This window comes from Notothenia rossii, assembly GCF_949606895.1.
Source record: "Notothenia rossii genome assembly, chromosome: 6".
Classification (NCBI taxonomy): domain Eukaryota; kingdom Metazoa; phylum Chordata; class Actinopteri; order Perciformes; family Nototheniidae; genus Notothenia; species Notothenia rossii.
The window spans coordinates 56,275,338-56,293,866 of record NC_136909.1 but is presented as its reverse complement, the minus strand read 5'-3'; the positions used below and the strand labels follow the sequence as shown (position 1 = coordinate 56,293,866).

Genomic DNA, 18,529 nt, shown 5'->3' with positions numbered 1-18,529 from the left:
TCCATATAAGGATATCATGACATTAACATATGGCAATACTTTTGAAGGCAAAGCAATGTCTCTATTTTGGTTCATAAACTGTTCATTAGCCTCTCCTCAGTTGAACAAGAAGGACTGTACTCAAGCTCTTACATTTCAGCTAATACACCAGCAACGTGTCTTTTCCTACATTCAATTGATATTTATATTCAAAAAGAGGGACCCGTAAAGGTGTATGAGTGAATAGCCATCTACTCATCACTTCAGGCGTGTGTGTATGTGTGTGTTGTGTGGGGGTGATTGGTACAACATGCCATAGAGGCACTTCATGCGCTTTCACACCTGTCTCTCGATACCTATTCAGGGGGGTAATATAGTGTTTCCTGATTTGCTCAGTACCTTTACTTTGCCCGTTGTTATATCTGGCAAAATAAGCTCAGGGAGGGAGAGCCTCTCCAAGTTTAGCTTGTCTTTAACGATTTTCTGAAAACATAAATTCCTTTCCTTTAGCTGAGGACCATTCTGAGCCCTGACGCTGTTTTCTGAACTTCAGATCACCGTTCCCTCAAAAGAAACCGCCTTCAGTAAGTGAAGATCAAATTCTGATGTCCGCCAAACCCAGTGTGAGGGAGAGAATGGAAAAGAAGGCTGCTCAGAAAGCTGATACAGACCTGTTCTCTGTACCACAGGGGTTGAAGATTTTGTGTCCACTTTAGAAACAGGCAAACGTAGCTATCATAACGTCACGGTTTATGTTTAGTGTTTTTAGGATAAAAGAAGTGTACCAAAGTACGAAGTTAGCATCTACTGTCGAAACCAGGTGTCTGCAGCTTGGGGTTAAATCATCATGTGTTGGTCTTTTATTGAGCAATATTATGAAGATTATGGTGTTAAAGTTGTGCTTCCCTCAGAGTTATATTTATCCACAGAAGTTAAATGGGCCTATATTTTAAAATATTATTATACAATTAACACACAAAATTAAGGTATTTTATTTTTCAGACACACTCCTCAATAATTACACTTTATCTTGGATTGAGAGAGTAGGATTTAAGCAGAGGTCTTTTCGAATAGTTGCTATCAAGCTGTTGAGATGATGTGGGTTAAGGTTCATGTTGAACTTCACTGGTGTAAAAACAGCTTACTAAGATTCGCACATAGCTCTAAATGTTTAGAGGTGTGCAGAGAATTCTAATGGACGTGGATTATTTAGCTTTCCAAATAGCTTGCCCAACGTCCAAGAGAAACAGCTGTACTCACATGGTTGCTTTGGACACTTCTGGCACTTGTGGAATCCCCAAGATGTCCCGATAGTCTGGCAGCAATGCTCCTGCTTAGTGAGGCCTGGCAGAGCCTTCCCACACTGAAACACACAGACGTACACAGTGAGATAAAGGAATGGAAAAGGAATTATTATTTTGATAAAAAGTCTGTTTCTGTTGTCTGATCCCAAGGACTGTCAGATAAACACACTGACAGTCTGTTATCTTTATGGAACAACTGCTCTGTAAAATGTGACCTGGTGATGAAGTCACTCAGGATTTATGATCACCTAAACTTGACATTGGGTGTTTTGACAGTAAAATAATAAATCTGCTCTTCATCTTCAGGCCCTGACATGCTGACAGTGTACCTGACTGCCTGCTGTTTCCTGGAAGCAGCGCCCCAGAGTGTTCTTGGAGGTGACAGGCTGGTACTGGGGGACCTGGTATACGTGCTGGCTGGGGTACACAATGTTGTAGCCTAGGTGCTGGATGTTTTGGCTGTTTTCCGTGTGGCGGTAGGTGTAGCTGGAGGAGGAGCTGGAGCGGGACCCCTTCAGAGGCTGCCCGTTGTTGTGGTAGTTATCCAGCTGAGACACCTGGTGCACCTGGACCGAGGCCTCTGGGGGGTGTTTGATGTGGATGTTCACGATGCTGGGGTTGAACACTGGAGGCAGATGGGACAATTATTGCAGTGCATTGTCTCATTATGAAGCTCAATGTCTGTCTGTCCATAGGTGGACTACATCTGATCTACTTCAGACTAGGCCGGAGTATTGCTGTAGAACCAAGGGCATGCAACGTCAAGGTTTGTTCAATTTGGAAAAGCAAAATTCTATATTAATTAACTTTGAATAAAAACGGATTGTGTGCTTCTGATTAAAAGTTGTAATAATTCAATGTTAAATGACACACAGTAAACGAGTTGCTTTCAGATTTTGACAGTGTTGTTAAAGATTGAGGCATTATCAGCACCTGATTACAGGGCCTAGTAAAATACTCGATTCCGATTGGTCAATTTGTGATGGCCAACCGTCCCCAGTATAGAAACGGTAAGGGTAAAAGAACGAAGGAAAGAGGTTAACAGTCACAAAGAGCTGTGGCAAAATCAAATCAGCAGAAGAAGTCAGACCGTTAACACCAAAGGGAACACAGTGAAAAGACTTGGACAGTTAAAATAGCATTTAAAACCGGATTGAAGCCTTCAGAATAAAAGAACTATAGCAGAGGAAACAGGGTTAAACATATAGATGTTTACTACAATGTGTTGGGTTGGGACCGAACAGCTTTGGAGCTACTATCTATAATAGTTCAATCACATCAGTTTGATCCATCAGATGTCACTGATCTAAAGGCTGCAGTGTGGGCAGTCTCTCTCGCTGCATCTCGTCTTTTCTGTGTTTATCCTTGCATGCCCAGCTACATGCAGCTGAACTGGGTTCATTCAGAAAAAAGTGTTTGCTTTCACACTTAATGGAGCTGAAATACTATTTCACTGGACTGCCCATTAAACACCAACAATGATGAACAACACAATGTGTGGTCCATTTACAGGGACTGTGTAGATCCTACAGAAGCACTACTTTTAGTTCATCTCTTACAGTAAGATTTAAAAAGCTTGAGCTAACACTGTACTGGGAGACTATCACAATAACTAACACGCACTGACTGAGGGAATGCCATCAATGATTTAACAGAAAGAGGTCATTTGAATGGTTGATTTTCAAATGTGTTTTTTCTGCCTGTATTTGTTATCATTGGCCAGTGAGCAGATATATTGTTTGTGACTCACTTTAAACACTATGCTGGTGTTTATACATGTTGAAGGCCATTGAATACAAAAATATTTGATAACACAGTGATAACGTTTTATATAAAGTTATATACAAAAACATTTGGCTATATAAAATATTCTTTGTTGCATTTGAAAACATATAGATAGACGATAAAGAAAAAATGTTGATACGTTATTGTTATTTGTACCTGTTATAAGAAGCAGGAAATCCTGGGTGCTTGTTTAGAAAATGTCTTTTGAAATTACATTTTTCATGGCTTACTAATTTCTCACAATATATCAAGAATACAAGTAAGCCAACATTGATGGCAGTAAAATCAAAGGGATCTGGAAGCGCATTAAACTCTATATCATTTGTGACTCCTTTTGTTTGGATGTTTTGTCCCAGCATCAGAGAGCCATTGCAGTGTGGCAGAGCCCCCACCCCTCCCTGCAGCAGCATCTCAGCTGCTCCGTGGACTCACCAGGGTTCTGTCCGTTGCTGTAGGTCAGTGGCAGGGTGTGTGTGGAGTGGACCTGGGTCTGGCTGTACCCCCCCGCCGGCTGCTGCTGGCCGCTCCGAGCGGGCATCTGGCAGAACTTCCCGGTAAAGTTCGGGGGGCACTGACACTTGTCCCTGGTGCTGCACTTCCCCCCATTCATACAGGGCAGGTGACACACAACTGAGAAGAGAATAAAGAACGAGAAGTAGATGAAGTGACGCACTAATGGTCCCAGACAATACAAAACAAAAAAGTACGTTCCATTATAAACACATCTGTGAGCCTAGAGCTGGAATAAATGATTGATAAAACCGACACACACCATGAACACAACAACAGGTGTCAGCTATACACACAGAACAGTCAGAGGGCTAAACCAAGCACTACAGCAGTATGGCTCTGAGACGCCAGAGGGAAGAGAGGATACAGTGAAGTCACTATTCTGCAGCCAAAAGGCGTTAACACGGCGCAAATGAGGTGATGATACACATGCTGTGTATGTACCAAATTCTGTTCAATGTGGTATTGTTCCATAAGATTGGCGCAACAGTTGCATGTGGACAAAACAGGTGGGAGACACTAACAAACCTATCCAAGTACTGCTTCATTTCCTGTTATAAAAACTAGATCTCAGACAAAAAGAGATACAGGTTCATTTTCTCCCAGGCCTCGCTGAGTCATTTCCCCTCTTTTCATCGTTTCTTTCCAAAGAAAATCAGACCTCACAAAGTCAGGACAGGAAAGGGACCGGCAGCCATTACTCACATCAATAGAATTATCACAGGTTACCATGTCATTACATTATTGGATTGCTGCTCAAATCCCCCCCCAATAATTCATCATCATGGGGCATATCCTACATTAAAACAGCAAATGTATATAATTGTTCAGAAACCCTGACTTATAGTATAGCTCCATTAGGGATTTAGGTCTGTAAAGATGGAGGTTTTTTATTTTTTTTAAATATATATTTAATATATTGGTACAGGGCGAAACGGAATTTCGGTCAACTTGTTTGTAACACAATAAGAGATTTTGACAATAAAGTTGACTTTGAAAACATTCTGTATCATCATAAAGAACCGGCAAAACTCCCTGATGGCAGTGGAGTCAATAAAGTATATATATATAAGTATATTAAAAAAAACTCGTATTTTTCAATTCCTGCCCTTGTTGTGTTGTGGCTGCATCAAAATATGCTGCATACATGCAGGAGTCATTATATACATGACTATCTCCCAAAATCTATATTTTATCATCTAATCATAAATGATTTGATAGTGTCTGGACTGCAAGAATGAGCCGGCAGTTCCAGGCGTCTTTAATAAAGGAAGAAGGAGTTGAGTTGCCAGAGAGCTCTCAGCCCAGCAGCCGGTGTGTGCACCTGGGAGAGGAGCTGGAAAAACACCACTTAAATCCTGCCTCCATGGACAAAGAGGAAACACATTCAGCAGGCTGAATCATAAAGATTTCAAAAAGAATCCTTATAATTGGTATGATGAACTCATTCCCCAAACAGTTTCTGCCATCACCAAACTATCATCAATTGGCCAATTCATTTCCTGTCTTGAACTGGCCAAATCAACACTGAAAAACAGGTCAACACCTTTTTTCTTCTGTGGTCAGGGAAAACACATGTGGAAAACTAAACATGCCAAAACACTTGATTGTCAAAGACAGTGCGTAGAAAAGTTTAAATGTACTCTGGGATTGTAAGCACTTCTCTGAGGATGATGGCCCAGAAATTCCCTTTAACATAGTTTAGTTGCAGATCATCCAATATTTGCACACTGACAGTAATACAGTTGCTACTAAAGCAACAGTCACGACAGATGGACTTTGATTTTTAAATGTTGAAACTTTACCCTCCTGTTCCCAGCTGTTGTTTGGACATGGCTAATATAAAGCTCCTCAAAACCATGTGCTTGTCAGTTCTAACACTTTAAATATCACACGTATAAACAATTATTGGCAAATAAATCACTTATCCCAAAGAATGAGTATAAAACAAGACTAAAAGTCATAAATGCCCTGAGCTAAATGCTACCACCTGCATTAACACAATGACAATGCTTACATGCTGACATTGAACAAGCATTATGCCAATCACACATGTGTGAGTGCAGTAGAGTGACCATTGGGATATGCTCCTGCTGGTGGGGATGTTTGGGTTTTGCCCAACCTTTTTCAAAAGGACAGATGGTGTCACAACCTTTAGAATTTTACACAAATTTTACACTAAAACATGTTTCTGAAAAACAATGGAGCTAAGAAATAAACTGCAAGCACTAACATAAAACGTCTTCAGACAAGTAATTTTGTAAGTTAATTAACAATATAACAATGTGCCAAGAGTAATATATTGAATGGATAAAGTGGGTGGTAAATGCATGCATGTATATCTACTGTTTATACAGAATATACAGATTGTAGGGTTTGTAAAGCGATTGAAAGTGCAGTCCAGCAGGAAGTAAGTGAAATAAGAGTTAGCTCAGCTTCAGGTTGTTATGACAGCATCAGAGGAGCAGTTGTTCTTTATGCACACCCATCAAGTGTAGTCAAGTCAATGTTTATTATAGAAAAAGCACGCCTTAGAGGGCTCGTTATCATCCAGAATGAGGCCGATGTATCATATGAACATTTTAGTGGTTAACAAACAGGTCTCCTGAGTTACAGTTATTGGCATCAATAAAGAAGTGCAGTGGGAAGTGGAGAGCACCCTGAGGGGCCCCGGTGCTGGATGGGATTTTCTCTGCTCTTACTGGCTGCTTCTTGTCTGCCTCCTGTATGTGGGGAAGGATCCACTGACAGGAAGGGGCTGGCACAGTGACCTGGGTGAGTTAGAGTGAAGGCCTCTGGGATGTTGCTGTTCAACGCCAAGCTTAAGAATTCAGGCTTTTATTCTACCACCGGTGATAGAGCTCTGTTCTGAGTTAGTGGAGGAGTTTGGTTTCTTTTCACAGAGAACAATTCCAAGCAAATCAAAATTCATTACCTAAAGCCATGTGAAATGTTTCCTTTTGTTCATTGACGGGAGAGGGGGAAAGTACAGGGACCTCTTGTTAGGCATGCAACCTACATTTGCTCCATATTAAGTGTCTGGTTCGTCACTCTTAATTTAAAGAAATCCAAAACATCAATAGTCATAAATACACTGTGAAATAAGTTATAATATTAATTTTTCAGATATTTAGATTGTCAGGGCTTCACAAGAGATAACAATAATACATCATTGTTTAATGACATTTAAATAATTAACCTGGTATTATTCATATTTGGACTAGAACTATTGTCTATGAGAACCTGTTTGATAACCATATCAGCTCTTAGATTAGGGGCGTCCAGGGATTTCCCATAATGCCCTTTGAATTTTACAGTTTATTGAATACAAATGCACAATTCCAGTCCAAAAACATTAGCCCCTTTAAGATCATCACCTTCATCATCTTCATCATCATCATCATCAGTCCTAAAAGTAGAGTAAAACTGTGCTTTTGGTTTAAAGTGCCCCATTATCAGAGGTGGAAGAAGTACTCAGATCTTGTACTTGAGTTAAAGTAGCAGTACCAGAGTTTAGGAATACTCTCTTACAGTAAAAGTCCTGTATTCAAAAATGTTCCTCAAGTAAAAGCAGAAAAATATTAGCATCAACATATACTTAAAGTATCAAAAGTAAAAGTAGTCATTGTGCAGATTGGTCCATTTCAGAATAATAGATATGATATGTTTTATAATGATTGATCATGAAAGTGTTCTCAAAGCTGGTAAAGGTGCAGCTAGTTTGAATGACTTTGTATACTGCAGGGTAGCTTGTGAATTTACTCCAGGTGGAACTAAAGTCTGATTTAACACTTGATTATATTTCACATTCATCCACATCTGTAAATTAACTAAAGGTATTAAGTACATTTAGAGGAGTAGAAGTACACCATTTATCTCTAAATGTTAGTGGAGTAGAAGTATTACTATAGCAAAACATTTAAATACTTAAGTACAAGTCCCTCAAAATTGTACTTAAGTACAGTACTTGAGTAAATATACTTTGTTACTTTACACCACTGACCATTATATAACTCAAACCTTGTAACACAAAGAGACATAGAGCAGAGAGAGCATCAGACAGATGGATGAGAGCTGGGCTGCTCTCCAGAGTTCTCCGGTGATGAGCTGCTGCCCTGAGGCATGGATCAGATGAACTACTGGAATACATTTAGTTAAAAAGAGAGTTTGTTTCACTCTGATTTAAACATAAGTAGTCTGTAAAACAACACAATAAGTACAATTACAAAACAGGTTGATACTTTGCACACCTTAAAAGTGTATCTCTATTTCTCAGTGTATGAGAACTTGATGATATTATCCATGTCTTCTGGACATAGCCAGCTCTGTTCCTTGGCCAACATGTGGTCATGTGTTGTCAGCATTTTAACGATCCTCCCTTCCTCCCACTGTATCATGAATCAACACTCCTCCTAACTGCCCCTCTCATTAGGTAAATATGATAAACAAGCCAAGTGGGACTCATTCTGTCTTGGCTCTTTCCAGCTCCGTCTGGACTGCAAATAAACTTTAAAGGCCCAGTGAAGTGTGCACCTGTGCATGATCTGTTATGCTAATACGTATAGTAATGACCAAAATTGTCCATTGGAACCCATATCAAAAAATGTTGGAATAGCAACAAATTTGACGAGTTTTGAATTTTACGGGGAAATCTGCAGTCGACCTTCGCCTTTGTGGGCGTGGCTTGCGATCTACTGCGTGACTTCACGAGATGGACGCCGCTGCACTGTTTACATTCACCACCGTTCGTTTTTTCTCTTTTTCAAAGTCGAATTTCTCAACGTTTTTGAGCTAGTATTTTCCTGGAAAGTGTGTCGGAGTCGACTGGAAGTGATTGCCAATCGAGAAAACCTGACAATGGAGGCGACAGTGAAGAAAGAGGGATGAAAAACACAGGGGAAACGATGCATTGCCGCTGGCTGTAGTAATGTCAAGTCTGCCGAAGTGGCGATGTTTCTGTTCCCAAAAGATGAAGGTGAGCCTGGCTGGTGTCATTGTTTCGGAGATTCTTTGATTGATCATGATAAATAAAGGCCACTGGTCGATTCGAGAGAGAGAGAAAGAGAGACTGAGAGAGTTACAGGGTTGTTGTTAGCATCTGGTGCTAGCTCGGAGCTAACGGAGATTAGCTGTTTCAACAATAAGGAGAGGGAGAGTGCTCTCCTGTGGGACTGAGAGAGATAACGTCAGCTCAGGGAGGTAAACTGTAGCCTAAGTTATCTCAGTGGGTTTGGTCATCTATGTAAACAAATATTTCCATCTATGTAATATTAGTTGTATAAAATAGGTTAAGAAATCATTCCAATGTTTTTTGATTATTGAAATATATGTTTCATATGAGTGTTGAGAGCTGTATCCGTAAATCTCTTAATGTTGCCCTCAAAGTGCACCAGATTGATCACTTTCCTCATCTATCCTGTCCGAAAAGCTGTCCAAATCAATCATTTCTCTCACACTAGTATCACTTTCCAGAGTCTCCGCCATGTTTACAATCGCAACTGGGTACATCTTGTGACGTCACAGCCACTATCGTCTGCAACTTCCGTTAGGCTCAGACGGCAAAATTAATAATTCATTAATTCATTGATTATGAATTATTAAAAATTATTTTAGCCATGAACAGGCACAATGATATGTAAGGAATGAAACTGCCATTTCATTTTGGTGCAAAAACATGCACTTCACTGGGCCTTTAAACTAACAAGCTCCTTAACTTGGTCTGCACCCGATCACATGGCTGAGAAAGAGGGAGGAAGGAAGAACACTTAGAGTGTGAAAAAAATTAAGATTGGTTCCCGCAAGACATAATCCGGGAATGTGAGAGCAGACAGGTGTCCGTGCTTGAAGTTATCAACTATGTTGCAACCTTGTGTTGACGGACACACACACACACACACACACACACACACACACACACACACACACACACACACACACACACACACACACACACACACACACACACACACACACACACACACACACACACACACACACACACACACACACACACACACACACACACACACACACACACACACACACACACACACACACACACCTTTTGTTAGACCCGAACACCCTGTATGTAATGTATAGGGGGGGGTACAGTGGGCGGTCATTGAAAATGTGTTCTGATATATGTTCTTCACAGAAAATGAGCCAAGGCCATTGAGTGTGGGTTTGAAAAAATAATTTATCATATCATTTTCTTTAGCTAAATAATGAAAACGGGTCCCACAAACCCGAATACCATACATGGGTTAACTGCTATGGCTGAACCCAGACTCTGAAAATCCATCCCACAGATGAACAGCACCCATCCAGGTCAACCAAAGAAAAGAGTGTGTGTTTTCTGTGTGAGCTGTTTTTACTACAGTGGTACTAATTTGTTCAGCTGAGTCAGACAGGAATTCATGTTGTTCCGCTCTTTCCCTGTTTCTGCATGAGTGAGAGATGTAGTCTTTGAAAGGACGGACGCAGGTTCAGACACAGTTTGCAGGGTCTGTGTCACACATTACAGAACACCCACACAATGCTCCATAACACAGGCCTGTTTGTACAGAGGCTACAATGTTAACTAAGGGATATCTAACATACACTTCTGACAGACAAACTGTCTATCATATAAGAGGTATAAGAGAGTGTCGAAAAGCTGAACGCAGGTTGCGAAAAACAAATGGCCAGGTTCATTTTAAAATCTATGAAGAGAGACTTGGCTTATATAATTTGAAAAATACACGACAGTATTTCTTCTCTGACATCATTGCCAAAAACAAAAACACCGCACGTGCCTTGGTTGCTACCGTCGACAGACTAACAAACCCCCCAGTGTCAGTAGCCTCTGAATTTCTATCCACCAGGGCGTGCAATACATTTGCCTCCTTCTTCACTGACAACATTCAGAAAATTAGACAAGCAGGCAGTGCCTCTATATCAGGTACAGCAAATGTGTTGTCCCTGTGTCCACTTAAAATATATTCAAACACCATGACACAATTCCATCCGATTAATGATAAAAACCTAGCGGACATTATAAAACATCTGAAATCCTCCTCCTGCTGCCTTGATATTATTCCAACAGGTTTTTTTAAACATGTTTTTCAGTGCACGGCCTCAGATCTACTTCATATAGTAAACAGGTCGCTTCACTCAGGTGTTTTTCCACAGGCCCTGAAAACTGCAGTCATTAAACCAATCTTAGAAAAGAATAATCTAGATGCTTCAGTAATGAACAATTACAGGCACATATCAAATCTGCCATTTCTAGGTAAAATCATTGAAAAAGTTGTTTTTGAACAGCTGAGTCATTTCTTGAATTTAAATAACTGTTTCGATGTGTTCCAGTCAGGACTTCGACCAAACCACAGCACTGTATGAGGGGTCGTACAGGCCGTAATTCATACTGGTCCTCTCACACACATACATTCTCCTTTTACATTCATACATTTTCACTCTCATATACATATATATTTACACTCACACATTCATACATTGTCACTCACATATTTATACATTTTTCACTCACACATTTATACATTTTGCTCTCGTGCACACTCATTCAATGTTTACATTTAATATTATAAATAATATATGCATGTCTGAAGACAACATATGTATGCAAGAGAAGAATGTATGTATGTGTGAGAGAAAGTATAGTGGAAACGGAAGGAGTATGGTTGAAACAGAAGGCAGGTCATTATCGCGCTGTGATTGGCTCAGAAGGTCGAGTGGGGCGGGCTCATGTTCAGAACTTCGGATAAGAATCAACATGATGGAGAGAGATGAATCCGTGTATCTTCGGACCATTTGTTTTTCTTTATTAAACAAGTAAACGGAAGAGCGTCTGAGAGGCATTTTGGCTTTTTACCTTACTAAATGGTCTCATGGTCATTGGAGCGAGGTGCGGGGAAAAACTCACGGATGTGATTTCAAAACAAAAGCACTCGTTTGCTTGGAACTGTGATGATATTATAATCAAGGGGAAAATACGTGAATTTAGCGATCACAACAAAAACGGCCAAGACACATATTGAGCCCAGAAAAGGAAAGTTAAAAGAACACACATGGAATTATCTAGTAAACAAAAAAGTGTAAAACAAATCCAGAATATGATTTATATTTTGCTTGCTACTGAATGCTGTGTTAGCCATGCTGGTTAAGTATGCCTGGAATTCTGAATAAATCACCAACAGTGACACCAGAAAAGTCTCAAACACATTAAGAAGGGAAGTCATTCCACAAATGGACTCTTGACAAGGCCCACGTGTTCATTGAAAACCATTCCAGGTGACGACCTCATGAAGCTGACTGAGAGAAGCCAAGAGTGTGCAAAGCTGTCATCAAGGCAAAAGGGGGTTACTTTGAAGAATCTCAAATATAAATCATATTCTGGATTTTTCAACACTTTTTTGTTAACTAGATAATTCCATATGTGTTCTTTCATAGTTTTGACGTCTTCAGTATTAATATACAAAGTAGAAACAAATTCAAATAAACAAAACCATTGAATGAAAAGGTGTGTCCAAACCTTTGACTGGTACTGTACATAAAAATATTATTTTTCGAAAGAAACCGGTTAAAGCTAAGAAAATTGAAAATTACCAAGATGGATACATGGCTTACTTAAATAGCGTATTCTTCTCTACCTCTGCTATCTCTTTACAAGTCTAAGGGAGCATTATTAGAATGTATTCGAACTGGCCATCTGATAAATCTGATTCTAACTTTCATTCTATTTTCTATTGTAATTTAAAACCTGGCCTTTTAGCTGATTAATGCTCAACTATGTTCACCAGCTAGGGTTAACCCTGACTTGAACAGATGGATCAAACCATCTCAGGCTGATGCTGGCATGACAGGAGGGATATGTGAGCACCCCTGCTCTCTCTCTATGGTTTGTCCCGCTGTCAAGGCTCTTTGGGATGTGACTAAATATACAAAGCTTCAATGACTAGCTACAAGCTTGCTGGCCGTCCTGCACAACGGAATGGATTTTAAATCAGCACAAAACCTATAGCTCTAGTGTGACTTGCAAAAAATTACATTCATAAACTGCCAAGTTAAAAAGGTAAATTGTTGAAATGTAATTAGGTGGCTGGAGCACTTTCTGAACTCTGTAAGAATGGAGGAGGCTATCATACCTGACAGGGGTTTGAAGGGTATATGGGACAAATTGAAGCACAGCACCATGCCTCCTCTATTGTAATAAAACAAAAGTCATTATTGGACTAAATGTATTTACTCCAGGTGTAAACTATCGTCTAAGTTCTTGTAAAGTAATGTTTTTTTATAAAACAGCAAATAAGCTATAATTATATGTTGTGGTTAGGCATGTGCTGATGTAAGATCATGTTCATGCATGTGTTCCTATGGTGAAATACAAACACTCTAACCTCCCCCTCACAACTACCATTGGTATGTCTTGTATGTGTTATATCCATGTACTATACCTAAATACTGTGATTCTATGTTTGTCTGTCGTGGAAAAGCTATAATAAAATGTGTGTGTGTGTGTGTGTGTGTGCGTGTGTGTCAGGATCACTCACCTACTCTGAAGTTGGGTGCTGTCAGGGTGTCGGTGGCGTGGCCGTTCTCACTGATGATGGTGGTGGTGTTTCCCAGCTCACAGTTGTTTTGACATCTTCCTCCGATGCAGGTTAGTTTACAGATGGTGGGTGTGAAGACCACCTTGATCCTCCCTGTATGGTTGCCCACTGCCACAGAAAACATGGCGGACACCAAGAGGAGGGGGAGGGAGAGTAGGCGAAGTTTGGTTATTCTTTGATCCATTGGAAAACGTTCAAGCACTTTCAAGTTTAAGCTTGTCACCATCAACTGGTGAGGCTCCAGTCAAAACACCAGCAACAATGTACTATGTAATTTAAAAATTCTAAAAATTGTGTGATCTGTCTCCTCCCTGGACTTATTCACTTCCAACTACCCTCTCTATCTGTTTCTCCTCCTCCTCCACTGCTCCTAAATCCAGAGGCGCCTTTGAAACATGAGCAGGAGTAAAGAAAAAATCTGGGAGAGACAGAAGTCAGCAAACAAAACTCTGGGATGTCTTCCAATTGTTCATTATAAGTCTCTGAGGTGGATATTGGCATATGAGCACAGACAAACGGCAGGCATGCCACCTTCTGCTTCTGTGCCTGCTCTCTTTGCTCTCTGTTTTTCTTCCTATTTTATGCATCTATTTAGGTTTTACCACTGTGGTCTAAAAAACTATGCTCAGGAACTTTAGCACCTAAAATAGATAAAAAAGAGCTCCAAAAATCCTCTGCTATGAATTCATTTGGAGATCAGTTGCAGTAGCCATTAGAAGTACTGTACCGACAAAAGCTTATTTGACCTTTTTCTTGTCTGCTGAGATTTTCCCCACCCTCAAACACCCAGGCGTCACTACAGAACGGAAAAGAGTGACAGAGATACTGGATCCCAGCTCAATGTATCTGACACATTTCATTTTTCTACATACGGTACACTTATATCTTACATATATGCAGGTTTGGGGAGTAACTGATAACATATAACGGGATTAAGTAACCAGGATACAAAAAAAGGTAACTTTATTCCCTTACGGCCCCTACACACGGCGGCGTGCGTTGACGCTTCAACGCTTCTGCCAATTGACTTTGAATGGGGTGACGTCACGCTTCGCCAAACTGCATTGTGGGAGCAAAGCGCAAAGTTGCTTGCTTCAAAAGTAGAGCAATGTTCTACTTTTGAAGCTTCGACAGAAGCGTCAGCCAATCGAATCATATGCCAGTACTTGGCTCTAGCCAATCAAACCGCTGCTTGTGTGTCCGGGGCGGGAGATTCAGGTGATTGGTTGTTGATCTAGCTCAGGGATCGGCAACCTTTCTGATATGAAGTGCAATTTAAAAAAATAAAATGTTATCAGCGTGCCAACAATCGAGAATTATCAAGGGGGGGGGGGGGCGTTGAGGAGCTTGACGCTCGTCAACTATCAGCAGGAGGACGGGGGAGCCTCGCTGCGGGGAAGCAGTGTGTGGACCTGTCAGCGCAACTTACATGATGCCGAATTTAACATGCAAATTTAAATAATTGGTTTACACGGCATAATAGTAAGGACGATCTTCCGTTCTGTGATTCTCCAGAGCACACATGATATGATATTAGGGTCATGCAGAGTGAGATGAGATCGCTGTCCGTTTAAGAGAGAGAGAGAAAGAGGGGTGTGGCTTATGCATGTGTGTTTGTGGATGGTAGAGCGACAGTGAGGGAACGTGTGTATGTTTCTGGAAGTGAAACGAGGTAGCAGAAAAACAGAGGTCCGTTTGTGATGTATTTTGTGAAACAGAAGAACAGCTAAATAAATGCAACGGCCTCCCAAGAAGAGCTCGCCTCTCTCCAGTCATTTAAGCTAAAGTGGGTTATTGAACCTGAAGCTTGTTGCTTCTGCCCTCCTCGACTACGGTCTGGGAGCCGACAGGAAAGTTCAACACACAGATGGCCAGTCCGCCCCTTTGTAGCATATTATTTCGATGAGAGATCAGCAGATCGCCACTGGGCTTTCAACTAAATACACAGCCACGCAAAAACTGCGGCATTTTCTACAGCTCCTTATGGGTACTGCAATTAGTGAAGTGCTTTCCTCCGTGGTGAAACGATCAGCACTGCACCACGGAGGAAAGCGGCAGAAAGTCACCTAGAGATAAAGAGAGCGGGGCTGCGTTGCGTGCATGGCTTCCTTCTGCAGGTAACGGGGAGACGCGCTCTGGCGGCGGTCTCGTTCAGGATCCGAAAATACAATTTAAATATTTTGCACACTTATTCCACTTATTCCTAGTGTGCCACTGGTTACGGTGCCGCGTGCCAGCCAGGGGCTGCCGACCCCTGATCTAGCTTCAGACATGCCTGCCGGCAAGCGTCAACGCACACCGCCGTGTGTGGGGGCCGTTAGGGTTACATAATCAAAGTCGTCACCAGATCACAGGTACATTTTTGAAAAGAGGGATTTCTAGCAGGATTACAATGTTACAATAGGTTTTAAAATAAAGATGTATATCGGTAAACGTACTGCCTGCATTATGATTTTCGTTTTCATTTAGACTTCCTTCGTTCTTCTTTATTATGTTTTAAATATCTTTTTATAAATGAAGTTGGTCGACACCTGATTGATTAAAGAAAAAGTCTGTGTTTGTTTTTAATTCATGTGTTAAACTAAGGGGCCTTTTTTATCCTAAATATCTTAGTTTCTTCTTTGTTTACGTCACATTGTTCTGTTGTCTTTCATTATACACTTAATTAGAAAATCATCTCATAGATATTTATTTTCTCTTGTATTTATTTGCATTGCTTTTCGTATTGGTGTAATCCAAAAGTAACGGAAAGTAATCAGGATACATTGCTTTTATATTTGTGATACTCAAATTGAGTTACTGATTACATTTTTTACAGTTAACTAGTTATTGTAACAGATTACATTATTAAAGGAAACCTTCAAACCCTGCACATAGTATGACTTGAGGTTCATTTAAATGTTTGCTCTATTATGTTTGACTGAATGTATGTCTCCTCCCCTGTGGTGGTTCTTGTCTCTGTGTCAGCTCCAGACCCTCCAGCCCTCAGTGCCTGTCTGGGGCTGTCAGCTGTTCAAACCTTACAGTGGAGACGCATGGAGGGAAGCCAAGTTGCTGAGTAATGTTTTATAATCCTGAGAGGATTAAAATAACTACTAGATAAGACACTCCAAGCTACCTACAACATTGCTAATTGGTGCAAAAATGTGCTATTGACAAGGGGTCTAGAAAGATGAAGTGGTTTCAAACTATGCAAAGGAAAATGTGATTTTCAGAATGTTGCCGGAAACATATATGGCCGTCAAAGACCTAAAGTCTAATCATTGTCTGCCCAATCCTTTTTAATAGAAAGAATATTCAAGAAAAGAAACAGCAAGGCAAAGTATGTAATGCTGGATGGGGAAAGTCAAGACTCTGCTTCATTTAAGGGGACAGGGGACATTATTAAGTGCCTTTTTCTCTACTTGTGCACATACATGTCAGTGTCCAGTGTGCCTAACAGCCCACAAACTATCAAATAACACAACCCAGTCAATTATTTTCTTGCTGCCTCGGTCAGAAAACATGGGATTCTACAAGCCCTTCTGACTTGGATCAGATTCAGGCTCATTCAAATATACTGCCTCAAGTCTGACTTTCGTCACCCACGGCCTGAGAACTACATTTGCAATTATTTTTGTAAGCCAATCAGAGCAGACTGACTTGAACATTTATTTGTTCTGCTACTACTCATAATGAAATTCAGTGCAACCAACAATGGCTGCTAAATAGCTAACAGCTAGCAGAAATGAACCCTCTTCTTCAGGCTTCAACACACGATGGTTGTAGCATTATAAGGGAATCGACAGGGTGAGTTCTAAATGTGTTGATATAGTGAGTACTGATGAAATAATCACAAAGGTAAAGTGTTTGCATTCTGTTGCAAGTGTTTGGTTTAGAAGATAAGTAATGGTGGATAGTCTGACAGCAAACAGTCATTTAACAACTTTATTAAGTTCATTAGGATAAACCCTTTGGTTTAACAATAAATGATAGGTAATCAACATTTAAAGAGCATTGCAACATCTGAAACATGTACAATTTAACTTAAATAGAATCAACCCATTTAGAATATGTAAAATAATGTTAACTATTGCATGTCAAGTTGTTCGACTTCGAAGGAGCCTTAAACATGAATTCACAGGAATGGACAAAATTGTATTTTGTAGAATGCTTGAAATGAAAAAGCTGTTGAAGGTTATAGGGAATGTTGAGTGTTAAATATCAGTTGAATGTGTCTTATTATGTTGAGTAAAGGTCATATAAGGGAAATATTGTACAGTGATGCGTACTTAAAGAACGTTCAAGAACACCTACAATTTTAAAGCAAGTCTCTTTTAGACACTAAGTGTACAGTTTTGAGATTGAGATAACACTCTAATTAAATGTTGCAATAAACCAAGGTATGTGTACAACGTGACATAAGATTGAGTTTTTAGGCTCTGTCCTACAGTATACCAAAGACCATTACAAAATATGTTGTTTCATTGAGCAGTTTTTTTAATAAGAGCTTGTTTAGTCAACTATTAAAATCCAACTAAAGAGCAGTTTGGATTTGCATGAAATTATGTTGTGAAAAGTAAACAAGTATTATCTGCATTTAATTGAACAGAGGAACAGAACAGATCTCGGGAAGATCATTAATGAAAAATATAAAAGAAGTGGACAAAGTATTAAGCCGTGGGGTACACCTTTTAATAAACACATAAATCAGACTCATTTTGTAAATAAGATTTAAAACCAATTTATGCATTTTGAGAAAGGCCACATGGATGAAACTCATGTTTGAGAAGTAAGTGATCAACTAAATCAAAAGGACCAATAGAAAAAAAAAAAAAAACTGTATTTTATGGTGAAAGAACATCATTAGTACGTCTTAAGGCACTGACACGCCAAACCGACACCAAAGAACATGCCCCGACGGACCCGATTGTTGTGTCGCCTCACGTCTCCTGCGTCTTGGCCAAAAAGTCGCACTGGAACACACCGCAAAGACTTCAGCCGGCGGCCAAGTAGCACGTACGAACTGCGCATGTGTGAGTGGCAATAACTCTCCTTACCAGCAAGCGGCGGTATTCGTCATTCAAAAGAGGCAACCGCAAGACAGACTGCGTGATATACAAACAACAAATAGCGTGCATTCCATTTTCACTCTCGTCCATCACAGACTGTTTCACAAAACCACTTATAATCAAAAACATGTTTAGTGCGGTACTGTAAAATGAAAAATAATAGCCGTCTGTGTGTGCCTTCTTCACTTCCGTTTCGCTTCTCATGTACTGATTCGCTGAGCTGAACAGCCAATCAGAGTGATTTATTTTGCCTTTAATCGGGAGCGGAAAGTTTCGGCACGGCCGAAAAGAC

At 40.3% G+C, this 18,529-nt stretch overlaps 1 protein-coding gene across 1 annotated transcript in view; it reads right to left on the bottom strand.

Moving 5' to 3' along the window:
- The window catches only part of ltbp1 (latent transforming growth factor beta binding protein 1), a 210,354-nt gene that overhangs the window by 90,284 nt on the left and 101,541 nt on the right, over positions 1-18,529 (bottom strand). The window contains 4 exon segments of the mRNA XM_079689263.1: positions 1,240-1,342; positions 1,613-1,908; positions 3,501-3,698; positions 13,127-13,294. Coding sequence (XP_079545389.1) covers positions 1,240-1,342; positions 1,613-1,908; positions 3,501-3,698; positions 13,127-13,294 — 765 coding nt within the window.